General features: G+C 47.0%; 1 protein-coding gene across 10 annotated transcripts in view; it reads right to left on the bottom strand.

Annotated features, from left to right (window-relative positions):
• HDAC4 (histone deacetylase 4) overlaps positions 1-26,335 on the bottom strand; it is a 202,532-nt gene that overhangs the window by 115,782 nt on the left and 60,415 nt on the right. For 9 of the 10 annotated variants that reach the window (XM_014546907.1, XM_014546900.1, XM_005857710.2 and 6 more), the window contains one exon: positions 7,089-7,160. The exons of the other annotated variant lie outside the window; for it this stretch is intronic. In XM_014546907.1, coding sequence (XP_014402393.1) covers positions 7,089-7,160 — 72 coding nt within the window. The remainder of the gene's footprint in view (positions 1-7,088; positions 7,161-26,335) is intronic. 10 annotated transcript variants of the gene reach the window in all.

Below are 26,335 nucleotides of genomic sequence, written 5' to 3'. Positions count from 1 at the left end.
GGAGGTAGAGGTGGGGTGGGGTGTAGGAAAATCCAACAGGCAGTTGGAAATGCGGGACTGCAATGTGTGTTGGGGTGGGGGAACGGGGGTTAGGTTCAGTCTAGAAGAAACACCTGGGACACTTGTTTAAAATTCACTGTGTAGGCTTGGTAAAGTTACCTGGCCTCTAGCAGCCTCAGATACCCACCCTGCAGGCCCCTCAAGAAGAATGGAAGGACGGAGAACATAAAGTGCTAAATGAATACCGGGCAGGCAGCACTTGGAGGGACCATTGCTGTCCTTATTGCCATCACCACCGTAATTACCAGTGATCCAGGGCTATGATGCTGAGCTCTCCCACCTCAGGTATGGGGCTGCTTCTACAGGTGGACACACAAAACAGAGATCCGGACAAGATACCTCTGCTGAGAAACAGTGAGACTCTATAAAGTATGAGTTGGTAGAAAACACACTGGTAACTCTAATCATTATCTTTTTTTAAAAATTATACACAATGTCTACCTTATAGATGTTGCATGGAGGTCTGTTTCCTTGGCAGATTTCATTTCCATACCATCTTTATGCCACCGACTCCCAGTGTTAAGACCCTTGCCTCGGCCCTCCTCCCAAGCTGGGGCTCATGTTCACAACTGCCTACTCAGCATCACTAATGGGCATAACTTTTCAACAATCCACATGTCCAACATGAGCCCTCACCTCCCCCCAAGGCCAGCTTCATCCATGTTCTCCACTGTGATTCATGGCAACTCCGCCTCCAGATGCTCCAATCTCAAATTCTAGTCACTGCCCGAGGGTTTCCCTCCCAGCCTACCTACAGCCTCAGTGAATCCTATCTAACATGTGTAGAATCACAGTGGTTCTCACCACTGTCTCCACCAGGCTTCCTGTCCCTCCCCTACCCCATGTGTCCAGCAGTCATTCTCTGTAGCACAAGGCCGGTGGGTCACTCCACTCAGAACCTCTAGGAGCTCCCCATTCACTCAAAGGGGAGTGACCCTTCACTCACAGCAAAAGTCTCATTGCTGAAGATGGCCTGCATGTCCCTCTGTGACCAGCCAGAGCCTGGAGCAGGGATTCACCAGTCACATGCCCATACTCCTCTCCTGCCTCCTGACTGTCCCAGGCACCTTGCCCCTGCCGGACCCGAACTACAGCTCCTTCTCTGCCAGCTCCCCCAACCCTGCTTCCTTGCCACAGTTTACTAATTGTATTTGTTCAATGTCCTCTTCCCCTGGTACAACATGAGCTCCACAAACATGGGGATGTTTCATTCATAAGTCTATGTGTGCCAAGGGCAGTAACTGGCACCTAGAAGGCCCAACTGCCATAAATGACGGAGTGAATGAATGAATGAATGAATGACTGGGTGAAGGAATGACTGGAGAAAGGAATGAACGAATGAGCCTGGTGGATCAACAGTGAGGCCTCCCTTGGCCACTTCATTTAAAATCTCAGGAACGGACCACACAAGAATTCCATCTGTCCCAGTTGCTTTTTTCTCCATAGCCCTTATCACCTTCTCACATCTGATGTTCTGCATGATTTACTACAACAATGAATGAATTAATGAGCATATTTAGGACCCAGCATTAAACTGGAGAACTCAACTCACTCACACACATGATGAAGATTCATAAAAAATGGCCACAAAGCAAGTCTCAACAAATTCAAAGGCTTAGTCACTCCCAACCATAATATAGTGAACTATAATTCAATAGCAAAAAGATTACTTGAAAAACTTCATACCTTCAGATAAAAAACACTTCTAAATATCTCATTTAAAAAACAACAACCATGAAACAGAACCCACTGCTGGAAGGCTTCAGAAACAGGGACCTTTCCCAAAAAGATGACACTTTAACCTCCTAGATGGCAGGTTGTGGGTGTGACTGAAACGTTAATACGACCACAGAAAACGAAAATCGTCTCAATTGGACAATGCCAAGAGAACAGGGACAAGAGTTAACATCTCTCCCTACTCCTGGCTGGACACACATTTAGACTTCATTTCCAGAGTCGCTGCTTCCAGGGACATTTCATGCACACCCCATAGCCCTAAAGTGTAGGACACAACACTGGTAACGAAAGAGGGGATAAATAAAAAGGAAAAGCACACTTTCCTGCAATTGGTGTCACAACATTGCACACCCCTGGACACATTCTGTCCATCGGGGGCACTTGTAAGGCACAAAAAAACCAGAATTCAAAACATCCTTTCCTCCACCTAATAATCAGGTAGAACTTTCAAATGTCCCAAGAGGACTTAAAAGGACCGTTGGGTCAGACCTTAGGGTCACTGCCAGAGGGCAAATGTCATTCACTTCACAACTATGCTGAGGTCACCACCCCTCAGCGAAGGACAGGGACTGGGTTGAGAGCTGGTGGCACCCAGCAAACACACCTATCCCCGCCACCTGCAGTCACCTTGGCCTGTTCGCTGGCCCGTCCACCAGGAGAGCAGCCATCAGGAGGAAGACTGCAGTCGGCCAGGTGTCACGTCCAGGTAGTGAATGACGCCCTGCACCTGGGCAGCAGACACAAGGGGGTTTCTAGCCTGTAGGTACATCTACATTAACTATTCAGTAGGTTCAGGTGCTTGACTAAGAAAGCAGCACGCCTGTAACTTCACAGAACAGAGCAGAGAGAGAAGAGCGAAGTGGACGGAAGCCTCCTGGGGGGCTCTCAACAAAACTCTAAGCACTATGTAGTTGCTGGGCTTCCCTGCACTGCCCAGTGTTTGCTTCATTTTAAATAGTGAGTCCTAGGTGTCATCACAAAGGCTTCTGGGCTGGCGAAGGGAAGGGGGGAGAGACAGTCACACTGGAGAAAGCAGCAGAGCCAGCAGCTGGGACGGGCAGATCAGAGGGCACCAGAAACACAAGAGGGGAAAGCTTTGCACAGCCACAGACACCTGCTTTGCTTCCTGGTCACCTAAGGCCTCTGCCAGGCCAAGCAGCCACCAGATGCTAGAGAGGCACCCAGGCTCAGAGGACAGGCCACCTGCTCAAAGCCATGCAACCAATCAGAGGCAGGTGGACCCTGTTTCCCCAGGTCTACTGGCTCCCTGGCCTTGCCACAGCTCAGCTAGGCCCAACCCTGACCCTTCACTCACAGACCAAGGGTGGGGGTGTAGGTGGGGGGAAATGGAGCATTTCCCAATGGAGCTAGGTGGGGAGAAATGGGGCAGAAAGATATAGTTTATCTTTGTGCCACAGGAGAGAGACTGCTCTTGGCACCACAGCGCTTCCAGACACAGCAACTGCCCGTAGGAGCTCTCGATCAGGAGGAAGGGCCAGGCAAGAGGTGTTTGACACGCTTAGGCTCGAAAGGTCACACCTTTTACAGACCCTGAGTGGTGATGAACCTTCAATGGTGAGGGGAAATTGGGATCTGAGGGTTCCTCAGCACCACACCCAATGAACCGGGCCCTCTGGTCTAGAGCTGTCCTTGCCCATAAGTTCACCTGTTCCCCAAAGTGAATGAGGCCATTTCCAAAAACTCATGAACGCACCCTCCACAGACAAAGCTATAATTACACTCAGGTTTTACAGTATGTGCGCTACACACTCATAAACCAGTCTATAAGTCATGGCTGCTCACAGAGCCCCTCCGGCAAACCCAGTGGAGGAAGGGGAACATTATCAACATTCGTTTAAGTAAATCAAACTGTGTGAACTGTTTTCCAGTTTTTCAGACGGCTAGATTTTACTTTGATATCTTTTTGTTCTGTGTTTCATTTTTACTCCAAAATTTAAAACAAATGAGCAGACAGGAAAGCACCACAGACAACCTGTCACCCTGGTGCACATGCTCATTCAGTCTGCAGACGTGTACTGTGTGTTCACCTCACCTGCAAGCCTCCTACTGTGTGCCCAAAAGCCCCCACTGCATGAAGCTCTTTACTGAGTGACAGTTCCTTCAGCTAGAAGATGACAGCTCAGGGAGTCAAGCCTGGCACCAAAACGAGGAAACCAGAGAGAGCTCTCTCCTTCCCACCACCCCTGCCCAGTACTTCAGCAGGAGAAGCCCTTAGAAGCTACCAAAGGTGGCCATTAATCCTCTAATGTGCCCCATCCAGAACCCCAGGAGTATCAAGTGAGAGGCATTCCAGCTAAGGTTCTGTCCCTAGGGCATCTGTTTACTAGGTATATTAATAGCTTCCAGGGCCAATGGAGGAAGATTGTCCAAGCTTTCCCTGAGGCCACAGGTCTCCTATCTGTACCTGTGTGCAGGCCCCTCAGCAAACCAAACAACAGCAAAACATGCCTGGGAGGCGACAAAGGCTCCTGAAGCCAGCTAACCTCAAACAGTTCCTGTTCCAAAACTCAACAGGAATGTCAACAAATTCAATAACCCCTTTGACAGAGTGGTGGTCAAATACCCTGTAAGATTTGGGAATCCATGGCTAAAGCCAAACCTCACTTTTTTAAAAATTAGTTTGGATAAGTTCTCTAGAGTTTCTTTGAGATTCCAGAATTTTCTTTTAAAAATTCCACCTTCGTTTTAGAGCTTGAACTCTGACAGGAGCAGGAGTTAGCGGGAACATGTGTGGAGGGCACTGGACCTCCGTGTTGGACCTGAGCAATCTGCACAAGATACTCTTCTCTGGTGCAGCCCATCCGAGAGTCAGCCACCACGTCCCCTTCTGGTGCCAAGGCTCAGACCATGTTCTAAGCTGTCTTTCACCAGAAGCACACCTGGAAAGCAGAGATGGGTCCCTGCCCCATACTTTATGTGCCTGGAAGGAGCCCGCCTTCCTTCCAGCAAAGCTGCTGTAAGGATCAGTGAAAGGATGGGTGGAACCTCCAGCCTGCTGTCTGGTTACAGCAGCGCCTCTGGTATGCATCCTGCTGCCATTGAGGCTCTGTTCTCCTCCACAGTGTCCTGGACAGCCCAGCCTCCTCCTGGAACCACTCACTCAATCAGACTGGTGAGTGTCTACACTGTCTCAAGCTTGTCTTCCCGTTCTAGAAACCAACATCCCACACATTCGGTATAATTACTCTTTTCTATTATAAACATGGTTACTTTTATAATTAAGAAAAAATGTATTTTACTTAAAAAAAATATGATTCAGAAACAAATGACTTAACTGTTTTTAAGTCCCCTATAATCCCAGCACACGACACAGGTGGCACGTAATCCCGAACATGTCAGCTCTCATATGTGACCATCTGTCACCTTCTCTTATCCCCAAACTCAGCATCTCTCCCCACCTAACTCTGAGCTGATGACCTGGCTTCCACAGGACACCCACCCAGCCACCATGTCTGTGCCCCAAGTCCCCACCGAGAAGGAAAACAACAAACGACCTCTGGGAAGGGAGAAAGAGTGTAGCCTTGCCCATGACGTGCCATTCACTTCTTCAAAACCCAGGAAATAGATGCTATCTTAAAAGTAATAATAATCGGATATCTGTTATAATACAGTTGTACACACATGATTATACTAGTATGTTTCCCCCCTTTTATGGTAGCACTAGTTTATAATTTAACAAGTTTAATAAGACAAGGAAAAAGAGCAATAGGAACAGAAGGATATTCACATATAAGAAGTTAAGGGGAAGGGGAAGAATGAGAATTAACCCCTCTGCTCAAACTGAAGTCCAAGGTCTGCCTCCACAGGAAGTGGGAGTTGGCCCCACATCAGATCTCAGCCAGCGGGACTGCTTCCCAAACCAGAAGGTCCATTTGAAGCCATCTCTTCCGGCTCACATGAACACGACCCACATTTACCACCTTCTCATGGTCTGTACAGCCACTGAAAATCTTCCTCCCTCCCACACCTGGTGGGCACCAGGAAGTTGTCTCAAAATGCCCAAGTGCACAAGGACTCAGTGTTTAAACAAAGGAAACACAGAGAGTGGGAATCAGCATTGCTAAAGCGAGCATCTTCATCAGCCATCTGAAAGTACCTCCCACCCCAGGTCCTGAGGTAAAAAGTACACTGCTTGGTAGGTGGGGAGGATACAGATGGGAGTATAGAAGAGAGGAGACCAGCACCCCTGCAGGGCCCGAGCGCTGTGCCCTGGAACAAGCGCCTTCGAGGAGCACTACAGAGAAACAGCCTAGGTCTGTGCTTGAGGAAAGGCCAACGGCGAGCCTTGGCAGACCTCAGCACCGCCCTGCACAGAAAGAAACCTCTCCTTTGACACTCGCAGCCTTGCTGCAAGCTTTGCCTTCTTTCTCAGGGGTCTGGGGAAGATGAGGCCGTGAATGTGTGGTTCTGATGGGGGCCAGGGCCAAGGAAGGGTCTGCCACCTCCCTGTCCCAGCCAGCCCTGCTCACAGAGGGAGTGTGCAGAGGGGCCACAGGAAGCCTGGGTCCAGGAGGAGCCACAGAGCAAAAACCACAGAGACAGAGGCCTTCAGGACACGGCGAGGGCAAGGGTCCAGCAGCACTGCCCTCAAAGCCCTGGCTGAGCATGTACATGACGGAGTGACAATAGCTCACTCACACCCCAGGACTTCAGTAGGTTAGTTTTCTTTTCAGTAAGGCCAAGTGGCCTGTGAAGAACAAACAGTACCCACTCTGAGCTGAAACCCTGCAGGACACCACACGGGGAGAGATGTTTTACAGAAAAAGGAAAGAAAAAAATTTCCACGGCCATGTAAACTTGGGAAACTTTGCTGAAAGCATACAATTTAGAAATATCATATATGGACTGAAAGATTTATAATCACAGTTGAAGCTTTTTAAAAAAAAAAAAAAAAAAAAAAAAAAAGGAAATCAAAAGGGCTTAGGAAACAATGTCATGGACTCAGTTCACCTCTAGAAAGGCTGGGGCCACAGTCACCGCCAGTGGCCCTGTGGCCTCCCCTGGCATGGAACTTCTGGCCCCAGCTCCAGCTCAGACACAGCCTCTGGCACTTCAGCAGAGAGGATGGCCCATCTCTGCCACTCAAGTAACATCCAGTCAGTGCCCATTTCATTCCCAGGACGGGCAGCCTATTTTACCCCAGAAAAAAAGTCCCCCAGCTTCATAGAGCTGGTAACTCCACTCCTTTCTCTCCGTGCTCTCCCAGGAAAGTGGAGCCTCAAAATAGCCTTCAGGTGAGCCGGGCCCCAGGACTGGGAGCGCTGACTTACCGGTGCTGGACATGTGGTTCACACGGGCCGGGTTTAGCAGCTCCACGGGCTGGTCTCGGCCAGAAAGTCCATCTGCAGGACAGAGAAAGTGTTTGGCTTCAGAAACTGCTTGAATTTCAATGAGAACACTTTACATTCAGAACCTCCACGAAGCAAATCCTCGAAAACAATGATAATGTATGTGTCCTTTTTACTTTAGAGATGACGGATTTAATTCCATCATGGGTCATTTTCATTTGCTGACTCAGGAAATAAAAGACCCTCGGTAGAATAACCAAAATAGTCCCCAAGTGAAGCTACCAAACTGACAAACACTAATTTCTGGCCAAAAATCTGGCTTAGCTGTTTGGTTTACTTCATCAGCAACCACATTATACCTACTTGTGTTTATCAGAAGTCAGCCTTCCTGCAGAGACCACAAGCATAAAGACAATAACAACAGAAGAGCTACTCATTCTTGCCCATCACTAACAAATGGCCTGCCTATTGAGGGAAACAGCCCCCAGGAGGCAGCTTAGCTTAAAGCAGCGGTGGGTATGTGGGCGGGACAATCAAGGAAACAGACGAAGACACAAACCTTTTAGAAAAATACCTGGCCAGGAACTGACAATATTTAAGAGATGGTTTCTGTTGCATCCCCTTTTAGACTTGGACTGTCTTTAGGAATGGTGTCTATGTGTTCCGGCTACTGCGGAGCTGGGTCCAGAGACTGTCCACCACCCAAGCTTGTAGAAGGCTGCATGTAGACAGCCTGAGACTTTCCACATTGTCTCAGAGAGAAAAGAAAGAAAACTGGCAAAACTTCCAGGAATCACGCTTCTTTAAAATTAGCTCCTGACAAGTGTGTCAAATGGCCTGCGTGAGAGGCATGTCCTTACCCATGACGGTGTGGAAGGTACTTTCCTTACCAACTTAAGGGAGAAAACACAAGTTGCACAGAGCAGCCATCAGGTCCCTTAGGCAGACTTTCAATCGTGACAAAAACAAATAACTTCAGGTCTACTGACTCTGTCATAAAACCTTGCTTTGTATCCAAAATGGGTAACATTTTGTGCAGCCTTCACATTTTGTGTTATACAACTCCCATGTGTGTCTTTGGAGATGTTAAAAATCTAAGGACAAAATTAGTGACCCAAGAAGGTCTAAAAAGGTGCTCCCAAGAGCTGAAGACCATCTGAGGAAGAGGGCAAGGCATGTGAGGCCCCCAAATTGCCCTCTGTTATGGCCTGCATGAGCCCCCCAGCACTGCACCATGGGAGAGGGATGGAGCAGCTCTGACTGTGCACCCGCAGGGACAGCAGTTCCTGGGCAGCTCAGAGAACCAAATGCTGGTATTTGTAGTCTCTCCCACAGTCAGCACCCCCTCCCCAATTCTGGCCATGTGAAGGTACCAAAATAGTTATAAGAAAACAGCATATTAGAGGGTTAAGACAGTCCATGCTCCCTGAGTCAAGAGAAGGATGGAGGCAGGCCACTGAGGCCACCAGGCCCAACTACTAAGGCTTTTCTCCTGGAGCACAACCACCCCGAGCTGGCCTGACCACAGAACTGTAAACCTAAGGCTGTGAGCACCTTTATTGCCACTCACACGGACACCTCGAGACAGTGATGGGAAATGGGTCTCAAACCTTTCTCCTGAAAAGAAGTAGGTGAAATTGATTTCATTTATAAATGGAGTGATTCATTTTAAAAACTGAAAAATTCAGCAAAGTATATACATATTCTGCCCAACTACTAAGGCTTTTCTCCTGGAGCACAACCACCCCGAGCTGGCCTGACCACAGAACTGTAAACCTAAGGCTGTGAGCACCTTTATTGCCACTCACACGGACACCTCGAGACAGTGATGGGAAATGGGTCTCAAACCTTTCTCCTGAAAAGAAGTAGGTGAAATTGATTTCATTTATAAATGGAGTGATTCATTTTAAAAAACTGAAAAATTCAGCAAAGTATATACATATTCTGACTTTTAACCTACTGTGAACACTTCAGAAACACCAAAAGGCACTTCTGAAAAACTGTCCAGCTGCAGCTCCTGGATGGGCGGGGTCAGAGCAGGTGCTGGGGGGTACCACCTGTACAGGGCTCCACAGCTGGGCTCTGAGAAAACAAGGGCTGTTCTCTCTGGCTCCACCAGCCAATACACGTCCCTAAACCGTCCTCCTCCAGTCACCTCCTCAATGTCCACCCTCAGCTTCCATCTGAGTGAAACGCTAAAACCAGAAGCAGTTAAGACACCCAGACGCCAGCCAGTGTCCTCATTTCACACTGCGGTCCACGGCTCAGGGCAGCATCCAGCTCAGTACAGACCTTCCATGATGCGGGATGAAGCTACTCTCTGCCCCAGGCCTAAAGATCTCAATGCTCGCCACATGAATAAATGATGTCTAATAATACGTTCCTCCACCCACACTAAAGCTGGAAGATGCATTAAACCTCCATGCAATCAATCCCAAGTGTAAGTTAAAGGCACGCAGTATCAGAGTATTCAAAAGCTTCACCATGTAGTTTAAATCACTGTATGGCTGGGCTGAGTCTTGGCTCACCAACCACATTTCCGGGCATTGGCCTAGGGCAGTGGTCGGCAAACTGCGGCTCGGCAAATCGCGGCTCGTGAGCCACATGCAGCTCTTTGGCCCCTTGAGCGTGGCTCTTCCACAAAATACCGGCTCTTCCACAAAATACCGACTTCTGCGCATGGGCCACAAAGTTTCAATTGCACTGTACATGAGCGCCCAGACGTGGTATTTTGTGGAAGAGCCACACTCAAGGGGCCAAAGAGCCGCATGGGGCTCGAGAGCCGCGGTTTGCCGACCATGGGCCTAGGGTATGGCGTACTGAGTCACCAGAAAATAATCGTATGCGTGAACTAGCTGGCAGCCCACAAAACACTGCCATTGGATAAGAGCATGACAGATTCCATACGTAAACTGAAGCTGAGCACAGCGCACGGTGTCAGGGAGAGGGACTGTACCTGTGCTCAATACACAGACAGGCTGGGCTGGCTGACATCGAGGCAACCTGTACACTCAAGCCCTAACCCTGACTGTTCCACATCCTTGTGGAATAAAGTCTGACTTAGATCTAGTAGGAAAGTGTTCTAGGCTAGCGTTAGGTTACTATTAAGGTGCTCTGCCTCTCCAGAAAGGAGCTACTGTGTGAAACTGCCTACGAACAGCAGGAGGGTCTAAACACACAGGTACTGCAGAGGGGCAAGCAGAGAGGCCTGTCACCAGACACTTGCAGCAGAAGGCAGGGCAGCAGCATGAGCCCTTGACAGCTAAACATCCTGCCCTCGGCTCCTCCCAAGTCACTCATTCAGCAGGACACCATAAGCAGAAGCTGTAACCTCATCACTAAAGGAGGGAGACAAAAAGCCAAAAACAGGTGCTTTCAAAGAAGGCAAGTGACAGACCTGATAGGCAGGCCTCATGGAACTCAACAGCACAGAGTGCCTGGGAGATGTCTCTGAGCAGAAGCAAACAATGAGGGCCACCAAGAACAGACTGGACATTGGGACACGAGACACAGACAAGCACCACCGCCTCCAATACTGGCCCCAGAGTCCTGCAATTACCTGGTTCAGGTGCCCAGACTGAGTCCTGGGTGTGTGACCCGGGCATGTGGTTGGTAAGAACCTGATCACATGGCAAAGACTCGGCTTGGGAACACAGAGGCATGTCGGTCCTCCCCTAGTCTTGGAGGATTCAAATCTAATTACAAAGAAAAGACGTCCCAACTCCATGTAATACTTGCAGCAGCACCCTATGTGTGCAAGTGACGTGCCACACAAACGCCATAGTAGTAAGACAAGAAAGTTGGAGTGAAGCAGCACAGGGACCAGAGCCAGTGACATATCCAAGCAAAGGCCTGACAAATCCAGTTCCATATCTCAGTTCCCATGAAAGAGACTTCAGGATGTGCAGCTGGGACCAAATCCTGGGACAAAGCAGAAACCACATTTGAGGGGCAGAGGCTGCAAAGGCTGAGATGACAGTTCAGAACCCAGATCTAAGTGCATTGCCAGCAAGTAACCAGGTAGCCAAAAGGCAAAACACACACTTTGCCAGGAAGAAACAGCAAACAGTGGGAATACAACCACACAGGTACAGGCCAGTGCCCATGGAGACACACTGGTCCACGAGCCCACGCAGGCTTACACCTTAATGCTCTGTTGCTTCAGACAGCACGTTTCAGAGTGAGCTGAAATGAGGATTAGGCATAATTTCCATATTTACGTCCTTTGCTGAAAGTTCTAAGCTTTAGGAGGAAGCAGCGGTAAGAACCTAACATTTAACAGGAAGAAAGCAATCAAAGTCCTACTTCCTCTTGGACCCTGAAACACCCACTGCAGGCAGGTTTTCTCCCTGGTCTGCCTCCATGGGAGAATCTAATCTGGAAACCCATTGGATGTGACTGTGGTATTTCATGTCTGCAAATGGCTACTTAATTAGCTCACGGAGCTGAAAGAGGAGCGCACATGCAGAAAACAGAAGTGGGGAGCATGCATGTCCTCCAAGTCCCCTCACGATGTGATTCACCATGGGTGGGCAAAGAGCACGTGTGCACCGGGAGCTGACAGGACCACACTCACAAAGAAACAGCAGGGTCTGTTTCAAGATTACAGGCTCTAGCTTAAAAATAACTGCCTGCTGTAACTCAGTGTCATCCCAAGGGGCAGCAGAGATGGCTTTCAGAACTCTACCTTGAGTGATAAGCACCGAGGTCTCTAACAGGAATCATGGCCTTTGGAGCCAAAGGAACATCACTCTCAACTCACCTGGCCTGCTCCCACCCTTTACTCATGGGGAAAGGGCCCAGCAGGGCTGAGCTCTGTGCCCAAGATCATGCAGTTGGCACCCCCAGAACCCAGCATGGTCTCATCTAGACCAGTCCCAAGCCTGAACTGGATCTGGGGCAAAAGCTCACTCACCAGGACCTGTACCAGCAACTTAGGGCTTCAGGAACAGCTGACTCCTCCACCCCAGGAACCTGTGCTAAAGAGGAAGAAAGCAGGAAAAGATAGACAACACTAGGAAAAAAAGAGAGAAGAAAGGGGTTGGGAGGGATGAAAGTACATACCAGTTATGATTCATGCCCTCTTTCACTTTTCAGGTCCAAGTTTCCAAAATTTCTAAAGAACAGAAAGAGTTCACAGGGCCTTCAATGGAACCCACTGACAAAGTTGGGCAAGTGCCAGAGATACCGGCCCAGGGAGGCTGGCCCCAGCTGCACTGTGAAACCTGCACAGCTGCCCGCCCAGGGACAACTCAACTGCCCCCTCCTGAAGGGCATGGGCATTCGGGTCAGACCAGGCATGGTCAACCAGCGGGGACTCAAATAATGTGGACCGAAGCAATTTCTGTGACAACTCTCACGTAATCTATGGGATGAAAAAGCCAAAGCAAAACCTTCAGACACTGAAGAAGAAGGTGGCCCCACCCCTTTCACGATAGAAGTATAAATTATACTAGAGGCCTGATGCATGAAACTCCTGCAAGGGGCTTGGCCCTCACAGCCACAGAGGCTTGCCTAGGCCCTCACAGCCGTGGCAGCTTGCCTCGGCCCTCGCAACCCAGGCTTTGTCCGGAAGGTCGTCCAGAAGGATGTCCCAAAGGTTGTTCGGCTGTCCAATCTAAGCATATTATGCTTTTATTATTATAGATAATTACAGAGCATCTGCATTTTACTGCCAACAAGAACATTATGTTTCTTGGACCAATAAAGGCAGTCCATGAGACACACACAGGTGTTACCTGTGAGAGATGGGATCGGGGGGGAAATTATGGGGAACAGCCCCCCATACACTACCCAGTCCCACCCAGGAGGGGAGGAAGAGGCATCTGAAGTTAATTTTGCCTCTGGGATGACAAGGAGACCAAGCATCTTTCTACATGCTTACTGGTAATCTGAATTCAAGTCTTTCGTCCATTTTTTGTTGTTGTTGTTAATTGGGTTGTCTTTCTCTTACTGTTTCAGAGGAATCCTCTGTTAATTACACACTGCAGATATCACCTCCAAAATGATGGCTTCTCTTTATTTAAGACCACAGGTATCAATTTTCTGTTAAAGCTTGTTTTTTATGTCAAGTTCAAGAAAATTTGCCCTACCTGGAGGTTGCAAAGATGTTTTATCACACTGTCATCTAAAGTTTTGTATCTTCCCTTTCACTGGCACATGGGGATGGAATGATGCAGCGGCTGACCTCCCCAGGCACCTGCTCTGCTTCTGTCACACCCAGCAAGGTTTCCTGTGTCATTACCTGAGGCTCAGTCAGGGCAGACAGGGCCAAGTGTCCAAGTGCCCCAGCAGAGCAGTGGGGCAACGAGCAGAAAGGCTGGCTCTCAGTGAAGAAGATACCACAGGCAAGGGAGATCACAGCTGGTTACTTGGGAATTTTCACAGAAGGGAGATCACAGCTGGTTACTTGGGAATTTTCTTTGGGAAAATTCCAAAAGTGAAAAGGCTACCTCACCCACACCTATTTGAGATACAATCCACAAACCAGAAAGCTTCGGTAATGGGGAAAGAACAGCTCAAGGCACAGGCCGCAAGGAGGAACATCGGTAGAGCGGTCTGAGGGCACAGTGGGGTCTGTCCTGTCCCCACAGAGCTGGATAACACTGAGCCAGAGAGTAACAGGGCTTGGACACCAAGGATTGAGCAGAGTCAACAGCTTGGCGGGTGGGCATTGCTGGCGTCCAGGCAGCAGTGCTCTGGAAGGCCAGACAAAGCTGGCTCTGTTGTATGGTCAGAGGCAACGTTTCCTGGAGGGAGCTTCTCAGCACGTCTTTCAGCTGGTCCTCTGGGACCAGTCTGTCATGCTCCTTCCTCCCTGAGTGAGACAACATGGAGACCCACCGTTCTCAGCTGCTCTCACTGAGTGGCCCAGCCCAGCTCAACTATTAACAAGAGATATAGACAAATCTGGAGAGAATGTCCAGTCACCTTTGAAAACAGATCCGTCCCAGCCCCTAAAAGGACGTCCATCTGCCCCACGGGGACAACTGAATCGGGTGAGTCATTCCAAAGCTGTTTTGGAGCACTAGAGGTGTAGGAGGGGACAGTAACTTCGGATATAAACTCTGTAGGTTTCTGAGTCTGTATGAGAAATAGCAGACAACAGAAATCACATAGCAGTACCACAAAAAAGCACCCCAAATCTGTACAGGGCTCACTGAAGTTCAGAATTGTCCTCTGCACAGGTTCCCTAGGGTGAAATCAGCAAGGTCCAAAGTCAAGTCATAAGACCAACACTGAAGCCGGCTCTGACATCTACTTGTGAATAACCCCCTTCTCCCACTGCTCAGGCTCACAGCTGGGTCTGTGAAAACCTGGAGGCAAACCCTTCCTAGCACCTACCACTGTTCTGCAGGAGTCCTGCTTTCTGAACCAACACCTTTTAACTGCCCAGCAGTGTAATGAACATACTATAAAGAGCAGGGCACGAAATCAGCTCCTCTCCACTCCCCGACACATCGGTGATGCTACTGCTCTATCCTGCCTGGACACAGAATGTAGGCCAAGGCCAAGGCATCTGATGGGGCACAGCATCTCCTGAAAATGTGAGTCGCACTACCTCCACGTGATGGATGAGCCACTTCCATGAGCATTAAAAATTAGCTCACAGGTGCTTGCAGGTTAAGTGATAGGAAGCTAGAAAATAGGTACATATTAATAAGCAGCTCAAGAGAAATGAGTCCCTAATTCATAACAATAAACCAGAAACAGCCATGTGGAGCAAGTCCACGCAGGCATACTAACTGTGTGGCTAGAGAGCAGTCAAGCTTCACCCTAACCCAGCAGGCCGGGCAAGATGGAAACAGAGTGTGGACCCTGCTCACCCTTTCCCCAGACACACTGGCCTCAGAGGCAATTCTTGTCCTTCGTACAGAAAAAGGAGCCTCTGCCCTCTCCCTTTAATGCAAGGTTTCAGAAGTGACCAAGACCCAGCACACTCAGGAAATGCTCGACCATGCCGGCCACGGAGGGACCTCAAGCCACCAGGCTGAATGCCAGCAGCAGGAGCCCAGGGGACACTCAGCCCCAGAGGTCACATTGGCAAATGTCTGCTGATACCATGCTGTTGCAACAGCCAACAGTCACCTGGGGTCAAAAGGCTTTCTCTCCTAGCACTCTTTAGGACAGTATTTGCTCCAAGTCACTGAAAGTATATTTAGTTTTCCTAAACTAACATTCTGGCCATATCTTGCCAGAATAAAACAACAAAGTTTACTTTCTAAATCAGAAATAACAGCTAAGTGGTACTGGGCACTTATTATGGGTCAGGCACTTGTCTAAGAGTTTATTCCTGTTATAGCGTGCTTAGTACTCACCAGGGAAACAAATGGTATAAGTACTATTATTGCCCCCATTTTAAAGATGAAAAAGTTAGCAAGAGGCATGGTGAAGGTCATTATGATCAAGGTCAGACCAACTCTGCAGGTCTATCTCTCCATACTGCCAACTCTACCTACAAATTCACATCATTCATTCATTCAACAAATGTTACTGAACTGGTTATTGAGTGATTGTCATAATTCTGGGGGTAAAGACTGGCACCCTAATCTTCCACTGGTGAAAACATGACACACACACTTAGCAAACTGTGTGGTTTCATGCTGGGAGTAGAAATCATGGGGGTAGGATGTGATTGGGGATCATTCCTTTAGATAAAGTGATTGAGGGAGCCCTGTGAAGAGGTGACATCTGATCAGACACCTGAAAGACATGCAAGAAGGAGCCATCTAAACCACCTGAGCAAGAGTGTCATAGGCAGGGACAGCAAGGGGAAGGCCCTGAAGAGCAAGTGCTGTGGAATCCAGTAGAAGGAGCCAAGGAGCCAGAACAGTGTGAGAGGACCCGGGCTGGCCACTGATCCTGAAGGCTCCTTTCTGCTGCCACAAAGAGCATGACCCAGGGCTGGGGGACAGAGGGAGAATGGAAGCAGAAAGAAGAGTGAAGGCTGTTTCCATGGTCCAGGTAAGGATGAGAATGCTCTCCATGGAGCTGGGAGATGTGGTCCAATGTGGGCTCTATTGTAAAGGTGAGTCCTTTGGGACTTCTGGGTGGATGACACATGGGTCTGCAGAACAAAGACATTCACCCAGGTATGAAAAACCAGGAGAAGATAGAGGTGGTGTGTTTGCTGGGGAAAGGCTGGGAACCCAGAAGGCAGGTCTCACTGACCTGTTCATTCTGAAAGAGTAAATGGAACTTAAAACCTCCTCTCGTTACTTTATGACTTTCTCAGGAAAAAAATTACAAAAAATGTTCAAGATTTATCAATGGTTCAAAATTCAAGATAGTATGTATTTCAGTTTAGCTATTCCACTCATTTTGCCAGTTTATAGGCCCTGCCACTGCTCCCCGCCCACCCCTTAACTCACTCTTCACTGCTGCCCTCACTCCCACTGCCCAGATGCCCAGCCTGGGTGGGGCCTCACCTTCAAAATATGTATCAATCTCTGCAGCTGAGCTGCTAAGAGAAAAAGAGGGAACTTAATATTAAATGGAATGCACTCCACCCAGAAATCTTGCCAGGAAACAAGTGCACAAAGCACCCAGAGGTGAGAGTGTGTTTCACCTATGTGGTCGGTGCCTTGTGCTGGTTTCACCTCCTCCCCGATGCAGACTAGTTTCCCTTCCCACAGGCACTGTGCACGGGGAAGGTCACTGCTCCAGACTGCAGCCTCATCTGGAGCACCTCCCTTAGTGGCAGCACCTGCCACATCGCAGTTGCCACACATTTCCTGTTATGGTGCATAGATGTCCCCTGGTTCAATCAAATGCCCTGATTTAATTTCATGTTTCTGACACATGCTGTCAGGAGCCAAGTGTGCTCCAGACACATGGCATCAGGTTCTGGGAACCCTGTGCTAACAGAGACAGACTGGCCACAGACCTTAGAGAAGACGAGCAAGTACTATAACAACACTATTTCATCCTCAGCACCCAGGTATCAGCCCCAAAGATGTGCCCAAAGACCCTGGAATGCCTCGCCAGAACCAGTAGGGTGACAATGAACCCCACACTGTGCCCATGGGACAAATTGCATGTCTGTGTGACCCCAAAACTGCCTGGCCTCCCTTGTGTCTTACCAGGGCAGCTCCGCACAGGGGCTACTTGTCCCCATCTGCTGCTTGGGGGCTGTCAGGGGCTGGAGTCTCCCTCCAGCAGCTCATCTAGGGGCAGGAACAGTAGGTACAGAACCGAGGTACTGTCTCACTGGTGGGGAAGCACCCAGAAGTCTGAGAGTTTCAGTGCTCACCATCAGCAGTGACACATGACACTGGGCTCTCCTGACATCTCAACCTTTCCCAGGGGAAGTGAATTTCAAGGGAACCAGTCCTTAAGGGTCTAGGAAAGTGCTTCCTCCCTAGAAGCTATCATACTCCATCCACCTGCCCGCATCCCAGATAGGAAGGATCACTTTCTGCAGTCTTACACTGGACTGTCATGTCCGGCAGGGCCCTGCTACCAGAGGTCTCGGCAAAAAAAAGGACAAGAGAGGACGTCCCATGAATTACACTAGGACAGCGGTTCTCAACCTGTGGGTCGCGACCCCTTTGGGGGTCGAACGACCCTTTCACAGGGGTCGCCTAAATACATCCTGCATATCAGATATTTACATTACGATTCATAACAGTAGCGAAATTACAGTTATAAAGTAGCAACGAAAATAATTTTATGGTTGGGGGTCACCACAACATGAGGAACTGTATTAAAGGGTCGTGGCATTAGGAAGGTTGAGAACCACTGCACTAAGAGATGAGCTGCCAGACCTGGGTCGTGGGAAGAACTTTCTCTGCCAGGACCTCCACCACGCACCTCAGGGTTCACCTACAGCCCTGAGGCAGAGAGAAGTGCAGCCAAACAGTCTGAAGAGCCCCGCCGCTCGCCCCCAGAGCCAGAGCCACGCAGAGTCCAGCAGAAAGGAGGGCTTTCAACAGGGGCAGCTTCTGTTTCAGAAGCTTTAAATCATTTCTAGTTTTCCTTTCTTTATTTTTGTATTGCCTAATAATATACAGCATATTATTATTATTATTATTTTAAATATATTTTATTGATTTTTTACAGAGAGGAAGGGAGAGAGATACAGACTTAGAAACATCGATGAGAGACAAACATCGATCAGCTGCCTCCTGCACAGCCCCTACTGGGAATGTGTCTACAACCGAGGTACATGCCCTTGGCCGGAATCGAACCTGGGACCCTTCAGTCCGCAGGCCAATGCTCTATCCACTGAGCAAAACCGGTCAGGGCACAGCATATTATTTTTAAAGTTATATCTATTCTGTTAAAATTTTTAAATATATCTTTTTATTTTAAGAAGAGAGGGGACATACAAGTCACATTACCCAAATGCCACAGCTGTTAGCATTTTAGCAGACTTGGCGGGGAGACTTCCAGCCTCCCAGGCATGATGTGTGCATGATGATACTGCAACCTGCTTCACACAGGCACCTCCTTAGAGCCCAGACCGTGTGCTTCCTCTGTGCCCAATGCTAAGTGCTCAGAAGCTTGCATGTGTGCTCAAGGTCACTTTATCACCATTATTTCTCAAGAATTCCATGGCACACCCCTCCCTCCAAAAAAGCTAGCTTTCCTGGGTACTACTCCGAAAAGGCCTGCAATCTGCAAAAGTCACTCTTACATTTTCATTACACACAGTGTGGATGTACTCTACAGATCACAGCTTCCCCCAAATCAGACTCTCTAAACCTGATCATTATTCCTTTTATAACCACTTTTATACAATGCTAACTTCAGTTTCTAAAAATACAGTGATTACACTGTATCATGTTCTATTTTAACCTTCTAAAAATAGAGCTACTGGCAGGAGCAGCAATTTGCTGTTAGATGTTAACTACGCTAATGTCGGTGACAGGATATGAATTTCTGTCCTTTTGACTCTTTCAGCCTGTGGCTTCCACATGACTACTCAGGAGTCCAGCACCTGCAGCTGGTGGCACCGAGGTTCAGCTGTGAGTGCCAGAGCCCAGAACCACTCCTAATTGTCCCTGACCTCACATAAATGACCTGGCCTCATTTTCCACATCTGTAAAATGGGTGACATGTCCACCTCACAGGACCAAAAGGATTAAATCAGGCCACTGAGTGAGCCCCCCATCTGACACCTAGCTCACAGGACCTGCTCACAAACAGCAGGACCATGTGCCATGAAAACCAAAGTGTGGAAGTGGGTCCTCTGACTTTCACTCCCATCAGCAGGTGCGTTACTTCCCAGGTTTCAGCAGTAATTAAAGGAAAATCAAGAGACACAGGAAGGAGCAATACAACAGGAAGCTTTGATGTCCCACACAAGTCCTTCTTGGGGACAGGCCAACAGGTCTATGCATGCACTGGGCCTCACTTCTTCTTCTCTAAAGGACAGGCTGGCCCAGATGAGGCCGGAGAGTGGCAGACTATTTCCAAATAGCCAGGATGGCTTATTAAACAGCAAACAACCTTTCCAAATTTTGAACCTTCATATATATATTCTTAGATATATACAAATTTATAGGCTATTTCTCCTTATTGCCTGTTTTGTAATGGAGTAATCTTTGAATTAAGAAGTAGAAATAAAATCATTTCTCCCCTGCTCTCCACATAAACATGTGCACTCTCACTTCCCAAACTGTTCTCTATAAGCAAACCTGGCTTGATGTTCCCTGGCTCAGCCCCTACACCCTTGCCTCCCAGCAAGAGTCCTGTGCACCTGGTACTGCATGGAGCAGAGTGGAAGCCTGATGACATTTTTATCCCAAAGTCACCTGCTTTGCAGACTACCTGAATTGGTGACATGTCTTCAGCTTCTCATGAGATATCATAATTATTGGAACACATTCATTTCATATTTTTCAATATTCAAATCAGATGAAATTCAATCATGTCCCAGTGTATTCGTTTGTGACAATGAGTAGAAGAATAATGGAGCAAAGGAAATCTGTAGAAACTACACCAAAAAAAAAAGCAGCCTTTCTTAATCTATATAACCAATTACACCAGTACAGACAGATTATGTCCAACTGCTTAGGCATGAAAGCAATCTGTAATTAAAATGAGCACCCTTAGGTGGGTACTCAGTTATGATTGATCTACATTAAAGTAGCCACAGACAATGAGAAAGAAGAGCAGCCTTTTAACTCAACTCTAAGAAAAGAGGAACTGAAAATGAGAGTAGTCGAGTCTGTGCTGCTTGGCTGACACACTGAATTAACAGGGACACCTGTGGCAAAAACCAATTTCACACCTGGGAAAACACAGGGCCTACCCATGTCCATAACACAGAGCTGAACAATTTACAAAGTTATCACAACCTGAGGTTCCTGAACCTTACCAGACTTAGTCCATAAGGGCTCCTCACTTCCCAAAACAAGAATATAGAAATGGTGAGTATAAAGTAAAATAAAATCCCACCCCAATTTTAAAAGTAAGATAGAGAAGACCCTGCTACCAGAGGAGAAAACAACAGAAGGTGCTCTCTAAGCAAGTGTACTGAGACCCAGAGTCCTTAGAACCGGCCCTGGGGTGAGCTGCAGGCACGTCCATTGAACTTGTCCTGACAGAGAGCTGGACTGAGACTCCTTCGTAAGAGCAGAACTCTGGAGGACTCCTGGATCTATGAAAATGGGGCTGGACAACTCCTCCCACCAGGCCACGGAGGCAGAGGGTTGCTGGGAAGAGTCTCCTATGAAAAACTGAAGCCCTAAACCTGGCCCATGCAAGTGTGGCCTCCAGATTCACATCACTTAAACAGTTCTGGAATCCTAAGTCTAGAAATTAAGGTAAAATCTAGACCTGAGCTTGGGAAACCCTGGAATCCCAGGAAAGTCAAGAAAATGTCTTTCATGGGAAACAGCCACATCCCAGGACACATGAGATGCCAACGGCAGAAGAAGAAGAAGTTGAAGGGAAAGGGGAGAGACGCAGGGAAGAAGAAAATAAAAATTAAAAACCTCCTGCTGAAAAATTTACAATTAAAGTAGAAAAGTACAAACAAATAATACATGTAAACAACCCATCAACACCACAACACCAAGAGTGGTCGAATTCAGCTGCTTGTCCAAAAAAGGACTCCAACGTATCTGCAAATATTAGAATATGGAAAATACTATGAAGCATGCATGTTTTAAAAAGTAAGATGTTAAATAAAAGGAAAAAAAAACTATAATAAAAGAACTCTGGAAAAAGAGAAATAGAAAACCATTTAAAAAGAATAAAAAGAGCCCTAACCGGTTTGGCTCAGTGGATCGAGCATTGGCCTGCAGACTGAAAGGTCCCAGGTTCGATTCCGATAAAGGGCATGTACCTTGGTTGCGGGCACATCCCCAGTAGGAGGTGTGCAGGAGGCAGCTGATCGATGTTTCTTTCTCATCAATGTTTCAAAGTCTCTATCTCTCTCCCTTCCTCTCCGTAAAAAATCAATAAAATATATATATTTTTAAAAAGAATCTTTCAGAATGAACTGGATGACAGGTCTATAGCATTAACCTGAATGCAGCTCCAAAAGGAGAAAAGCTAGAGGAGAGAACCATGGGTAAAAAGGCAAGGTGGTCCAATAGGGTAATCTAGTCTGACTTCCTGAAGTAAAGAATAGAGAAAATACAGAAAAGGTAATATTCAAATCACTAATAAAGGAGAATATTTCAGAATTCCAGAGATATAAGAGTCCTTAGATTTAAAAAGCATGCTAAATCCCAAGCAGGGTGAGTACAAATCTGCACACTGCAACACAATATCAGAATATCCACCAAACAGGAAACAGAAGCACCAAGATGAAAACACAAATTACCTAAGAAGAAACAACAGGGCTGAGAGCTAACTTTTTGACAGCAACACAAAAGTCAGAAGACATTAAAACAGCTTCAAGCTGCTAAGTGAAATACAAGTCACCTACACTTCTATACCCAGCTAAAGCACTCACTGTTCAAGAAAAAGGGCTCTTTTGGGGACGGTTATCTACAAGCACTCAGAATGGTCCAGTGTTTGACATACTGGCAGAGGCGGTCCTACAATAAAGTCTCTAATAAAATGAATACCTTTATACTAAGGTTGGGAAAGCACCACAATCTGCATGTGGCCTGTGCCTAGGCTGAGTTCTGCTGTGAGACCCAAAGTTCTAGTGAAGTTGTCTAAAATGAAAAAACATGTCAGCAAGGCCTGTGGTTGGATCCACTGTGCTAAACGTGTCTAAGACAGGATCAAGTGTGCTTTCCTTATTGAGGAGCGGGAAATGGTTGACAGTGTGGAAGGCACAAGCACAGAGTCAGAGAGCTAAATTTAAAATAGGAAGCTTTTTGAGTCATAAAAACAATGAAAAGACAAAAGAAAGAGAAAAGAGACCTTTTCTTGACAAAATTTGAGAATATTTGCCACTCAGAAACCATTGCTAAAATAACAACTAAAGGATTACTCAGAAAGAAGAAAATCATATCCAAAGTGAAAGATGCTAGAAGGAGGCTGAGGTAAAGCACTAGTGAACATGTAAGTAAACATAGGTAAGTACTGAATACTAAGTTAACTCAGAGTTTCATCTAGTCACGGAGACCCTTTCATTATGTGTAACACTGTTTCCTCAAACTTGTGTTTCGCAGTCACTGTCTAAAACAGCTCATTGGTTTCCTCTTAAGAACAATGTAAATACTAAGAATAAACAAGGTTCCCTCTTCACTTTGACAGTGAGGAAACTCATGGCTGGATTTCAGTTGATTTTTGAATAATTATGCAGGATTTACCATACGCATTTCTGGGGTCTACTTCTCTTTGGTAGACTATCATTTTTCCTTTGCTCTAATTTCTTTATCTTGACTTACATCGCCCTCATTATGACATAAGAACTAAGAACATACATCCTTAAAACTGCAATGCACAGGTACCAAAGCCCTCACAATACTGCCTGGCTTCTTCGAGCTATGAAGGAGAGGCAAAGGTTGAAATTGGCCCAGTTTGGGCAGAGCTTCACTGAGAAGAGTAACAGTTCATCAATGCTACTTTTATACACAGAAAAGTACCAGGAATATGACTGACAGTAATCAATGCAGGGTTGCACTTGACACTACATTTGCATGGTGGAGAGCCCTTCTCTGAAATCAGCTACCCTTGTGCAAAAGCAACTACTTTTGAGAAATAATCAGCAAAAGATTGCTTATCCTTTGCTGCACTCAGAAATTAGTTCCAAGTAACCAGCACTTGGGAAAGGATAAAACACTTTATGCAAATACTTTTGCAAAGGCTCTCTATTAATGCAAATATTATGTTTGTCTTTTATTTGAATGCAAACAGCATCTGCTTTGCACAGTCAATGCCATCACTTTGTAGTTTGTGCTGAGCAGCTCTAGTGCATTCCAGCTGCTTTTTTAGAGTAGGAAACAGATTTCCAGAGAGTTAGAGGCACAAAAGGAAGTTTGCTGAAAGGAGAAAGCAAGTGTGCTGGGTTCTTGGGGAGGCTTCTTCAGTCTTAAGGCAAGAGAGAAACAAATCCAAAAATGAATTCCGAATTTACTTCTGGAGAGGTTTGGCTTCGTGTGTGGGATTTTCTTTTTTAATAGTTTTGACTAAAGAGGAAATTAGGGTTGCTTTTTATATATTCCTTTGCTGGAAAAATATACTCAAAAAAACAGATGTTGGAAAAGAAAAACTGGGCAGCACAAGGCTGCCACCAGAGCAGAGGCTAGCTCCCTCTGAAAGTTCTGCCTTCACCCTGCACACCCCCCTCTTGCAGACAAGGATGGTGACCCCAAAGGCTCAATGTCCTAAGATCACTTCACTAAGTACTCAAGAGCTCCTAAGAGGGGTGAAATCTTAATAGTTTTTGTATCAATGATCCTAAAACAATTACTAGTTCAGGAATAGTAGAAACTGGATGACTGGATGGATGGATGGATGGACCATGATACAAATGAGGAAACAGATAATCTGAAAAGTAGATCTGAGTTCCTGCAGATTTCAAATATATTACACTTCCAAAATCTCTATCCAATCAAGAATGTCTGGAAATAGTCTAACCCTTTCATATGCATGGACTGCAGATATGTTAACCAATCAGACCCTCTAGATCAGTGGTTCTCAACCTTCCTAATGCCGCGACCCTTTAATACAGTTCCTCATGTTGTGGTGACCCCCAATTTCAGTTACAAATTGAACATAATTAAAGCATAGTGATTAATCACAAAAACAATATGTAATTATATATGTGTTTTCCGATGGTCTTAGGCGACCCCTGTGAAAGGGTCGTTCGACCCCCAAAGGGGGTCTTCATGCAACAGACTACGAAGAAAAGGGGAACTTGGGTACTTTCAGATACCCCTCAAAATGAACTTGCCATTGAAACTCCAAAATATTTATAATAGATAAACACTCCCAATAACTCCCTTTAATAATTAACTTAGGTATTAATTTCATTTCAAATTGACTAATTTCCCCCAGATACACTGCTAATCATCTTATGCTATTCCTCTCTTCCTCTAAGTCATACAGGAAGGGATTTTGTTTCTGAAAAATACACTCTGAACAACATTTGATGGATAAACATGACTTCTTCAAAAACACAAGTGCAAGAAAAGGTGAATGAGGTCCTCTGATCTAGTCTCACAACAGTGAACAACCAGAAAGCTACACCTGTGCAGAGAGAAAGGTGGCCTTAAAGGACATATATTAAGGTTCCATTTCAAGGGTTTAGAAATGAACAGCAAAATAAACTCAGAGAGTTTAAAAAAGTAATAATAAAGAACAAAAATTATTGAAGTAGAAAAGATATAAACAGGATTAACAAAACCAAGAATTGGTTCTATAAAGATTAATAAAATGGAAAGCTCTCTGGTGAGAATGATGAAGAAGACTGTCACAACGGAAAGGGGGATTGCTCCTGGCACCTAGTAGACATCCCATCTAAGGGAAATGTGAGGACCTTTGTGACAAGGAGTGGACTCTGGAGTCACACGTGGGCTTCACACCAGTCTCCCTACTTGTCAGCGGGACAATCATGGCCATGTTTCTTCCTCCTAGCATGGGATCTCAGCCTTGTCGTGAGGGTCAATAACATCACTGAAGATAAAAAGCATCTAGAACAGGTTCTCATCAGTGTCCAGTAAGCAGACTAGGTCTCCACCCTCTTTCAACAAAGTACAGAAGGCCTCAAGCCAGCCTAATGGCCTCTCTCTTCCCTTCCACTGGCCTCTCTTCCCTCCCACAATCCCAACACTACAGCAGAACCGCCTCAATAAAATGCATGTGGAGCAGATCATTCATGAGAACACCAGCAGGATCTGGTCTGGGGTCCCTGGTGGGCAGAGGTGTCTCCTTCAGTCCACTGGGTCAGGGTGCCCAGGTCCCGTTACCCACAGTGGTCTCACCCCTGCCTCCTGCAGGGCATTCCCTCACCTGGGACCTGAGCCCATGGAAGGCAGGAAGTCAGCGTTCACCGCACTACACTAATGGGTCCTTCTTTCCCAGAATGGGAACTGCTGCCCTGAGCCTAGGAGGGAGGCCCAGGCACCCTTCCTTATCAGCAGTCATAAAGAAAGCCCTGCTCCCAGTGTGGAGAGCAGGGGCCATTTGGCCTTGGTCTGGGAAGGGATGGCCGACCCCACCCCAAAACCTGAGCATACCTCCCAAGTCTCAGGATTCTGGGCCCCACTAAAGCTCAGCATCAGCACTACGTTTTCACGGGGACGTTTGTGCATGTGTGTTGGAATAGGGGTTGGGGTGAAGATTAAGATGAATTTCGTTCAACCCACCTATAAAGGTAAACAGAAAACAAGAAGTGTGCACGAGGCAGTTACTAATACATGGAATTCCATTTAGAGGCTTGAGTCACTCCTGAAAACACATTCAGACCCATGAAGCGTGCCAGAGATGAGGATTGGGGGAGAGGGGCAGGTCTTCCGAGCAGACATGGAGAAAAGGCCCAGTTTCCACAGATGAGACGACAGCACACGAGGCTCCGTCCCTGGGACAACACTGGGCCTGAGCACAGCTCCCTCAACAGGGAGTTTCTAAAGATCTCTGATTTTGTACATCTGAGGAATAATACCCTGCAACCATATGATGAAACACTTTTCAACTATTACCAAAACCCTGCCACAACTCCCCAAGGACAAGCAGGCCTAGAGGGATCCCTGGTTCCTTTCAGGGCCTGGGGAGCAAAAGGAAACAAAGACAGTGTGGATGGCTCTGTCCTTCCTGCCTGAGCACTGGAGCTCCTGGAGAAAACCAGAAGGCAACTTCCTAAAGAGGGGACAGCT

This window comes from Myotis brandtii, unplaced genomic scaffold (genome assembly GCF_000412655.1).
Source record: "Myotis brandtii unplaced genomic scaffold, ASM41265v1 scaffold112, whole genome shotgun sequence".
NCBI lineage: Eukaryota > Metazoa > Chordata > Mammalia > Chiroptera > Vespertilionidae > Myotis > Myotis brandtii.
This window is presented reverse-complemented; position numbering and strand designations above follow the sequence as displayed.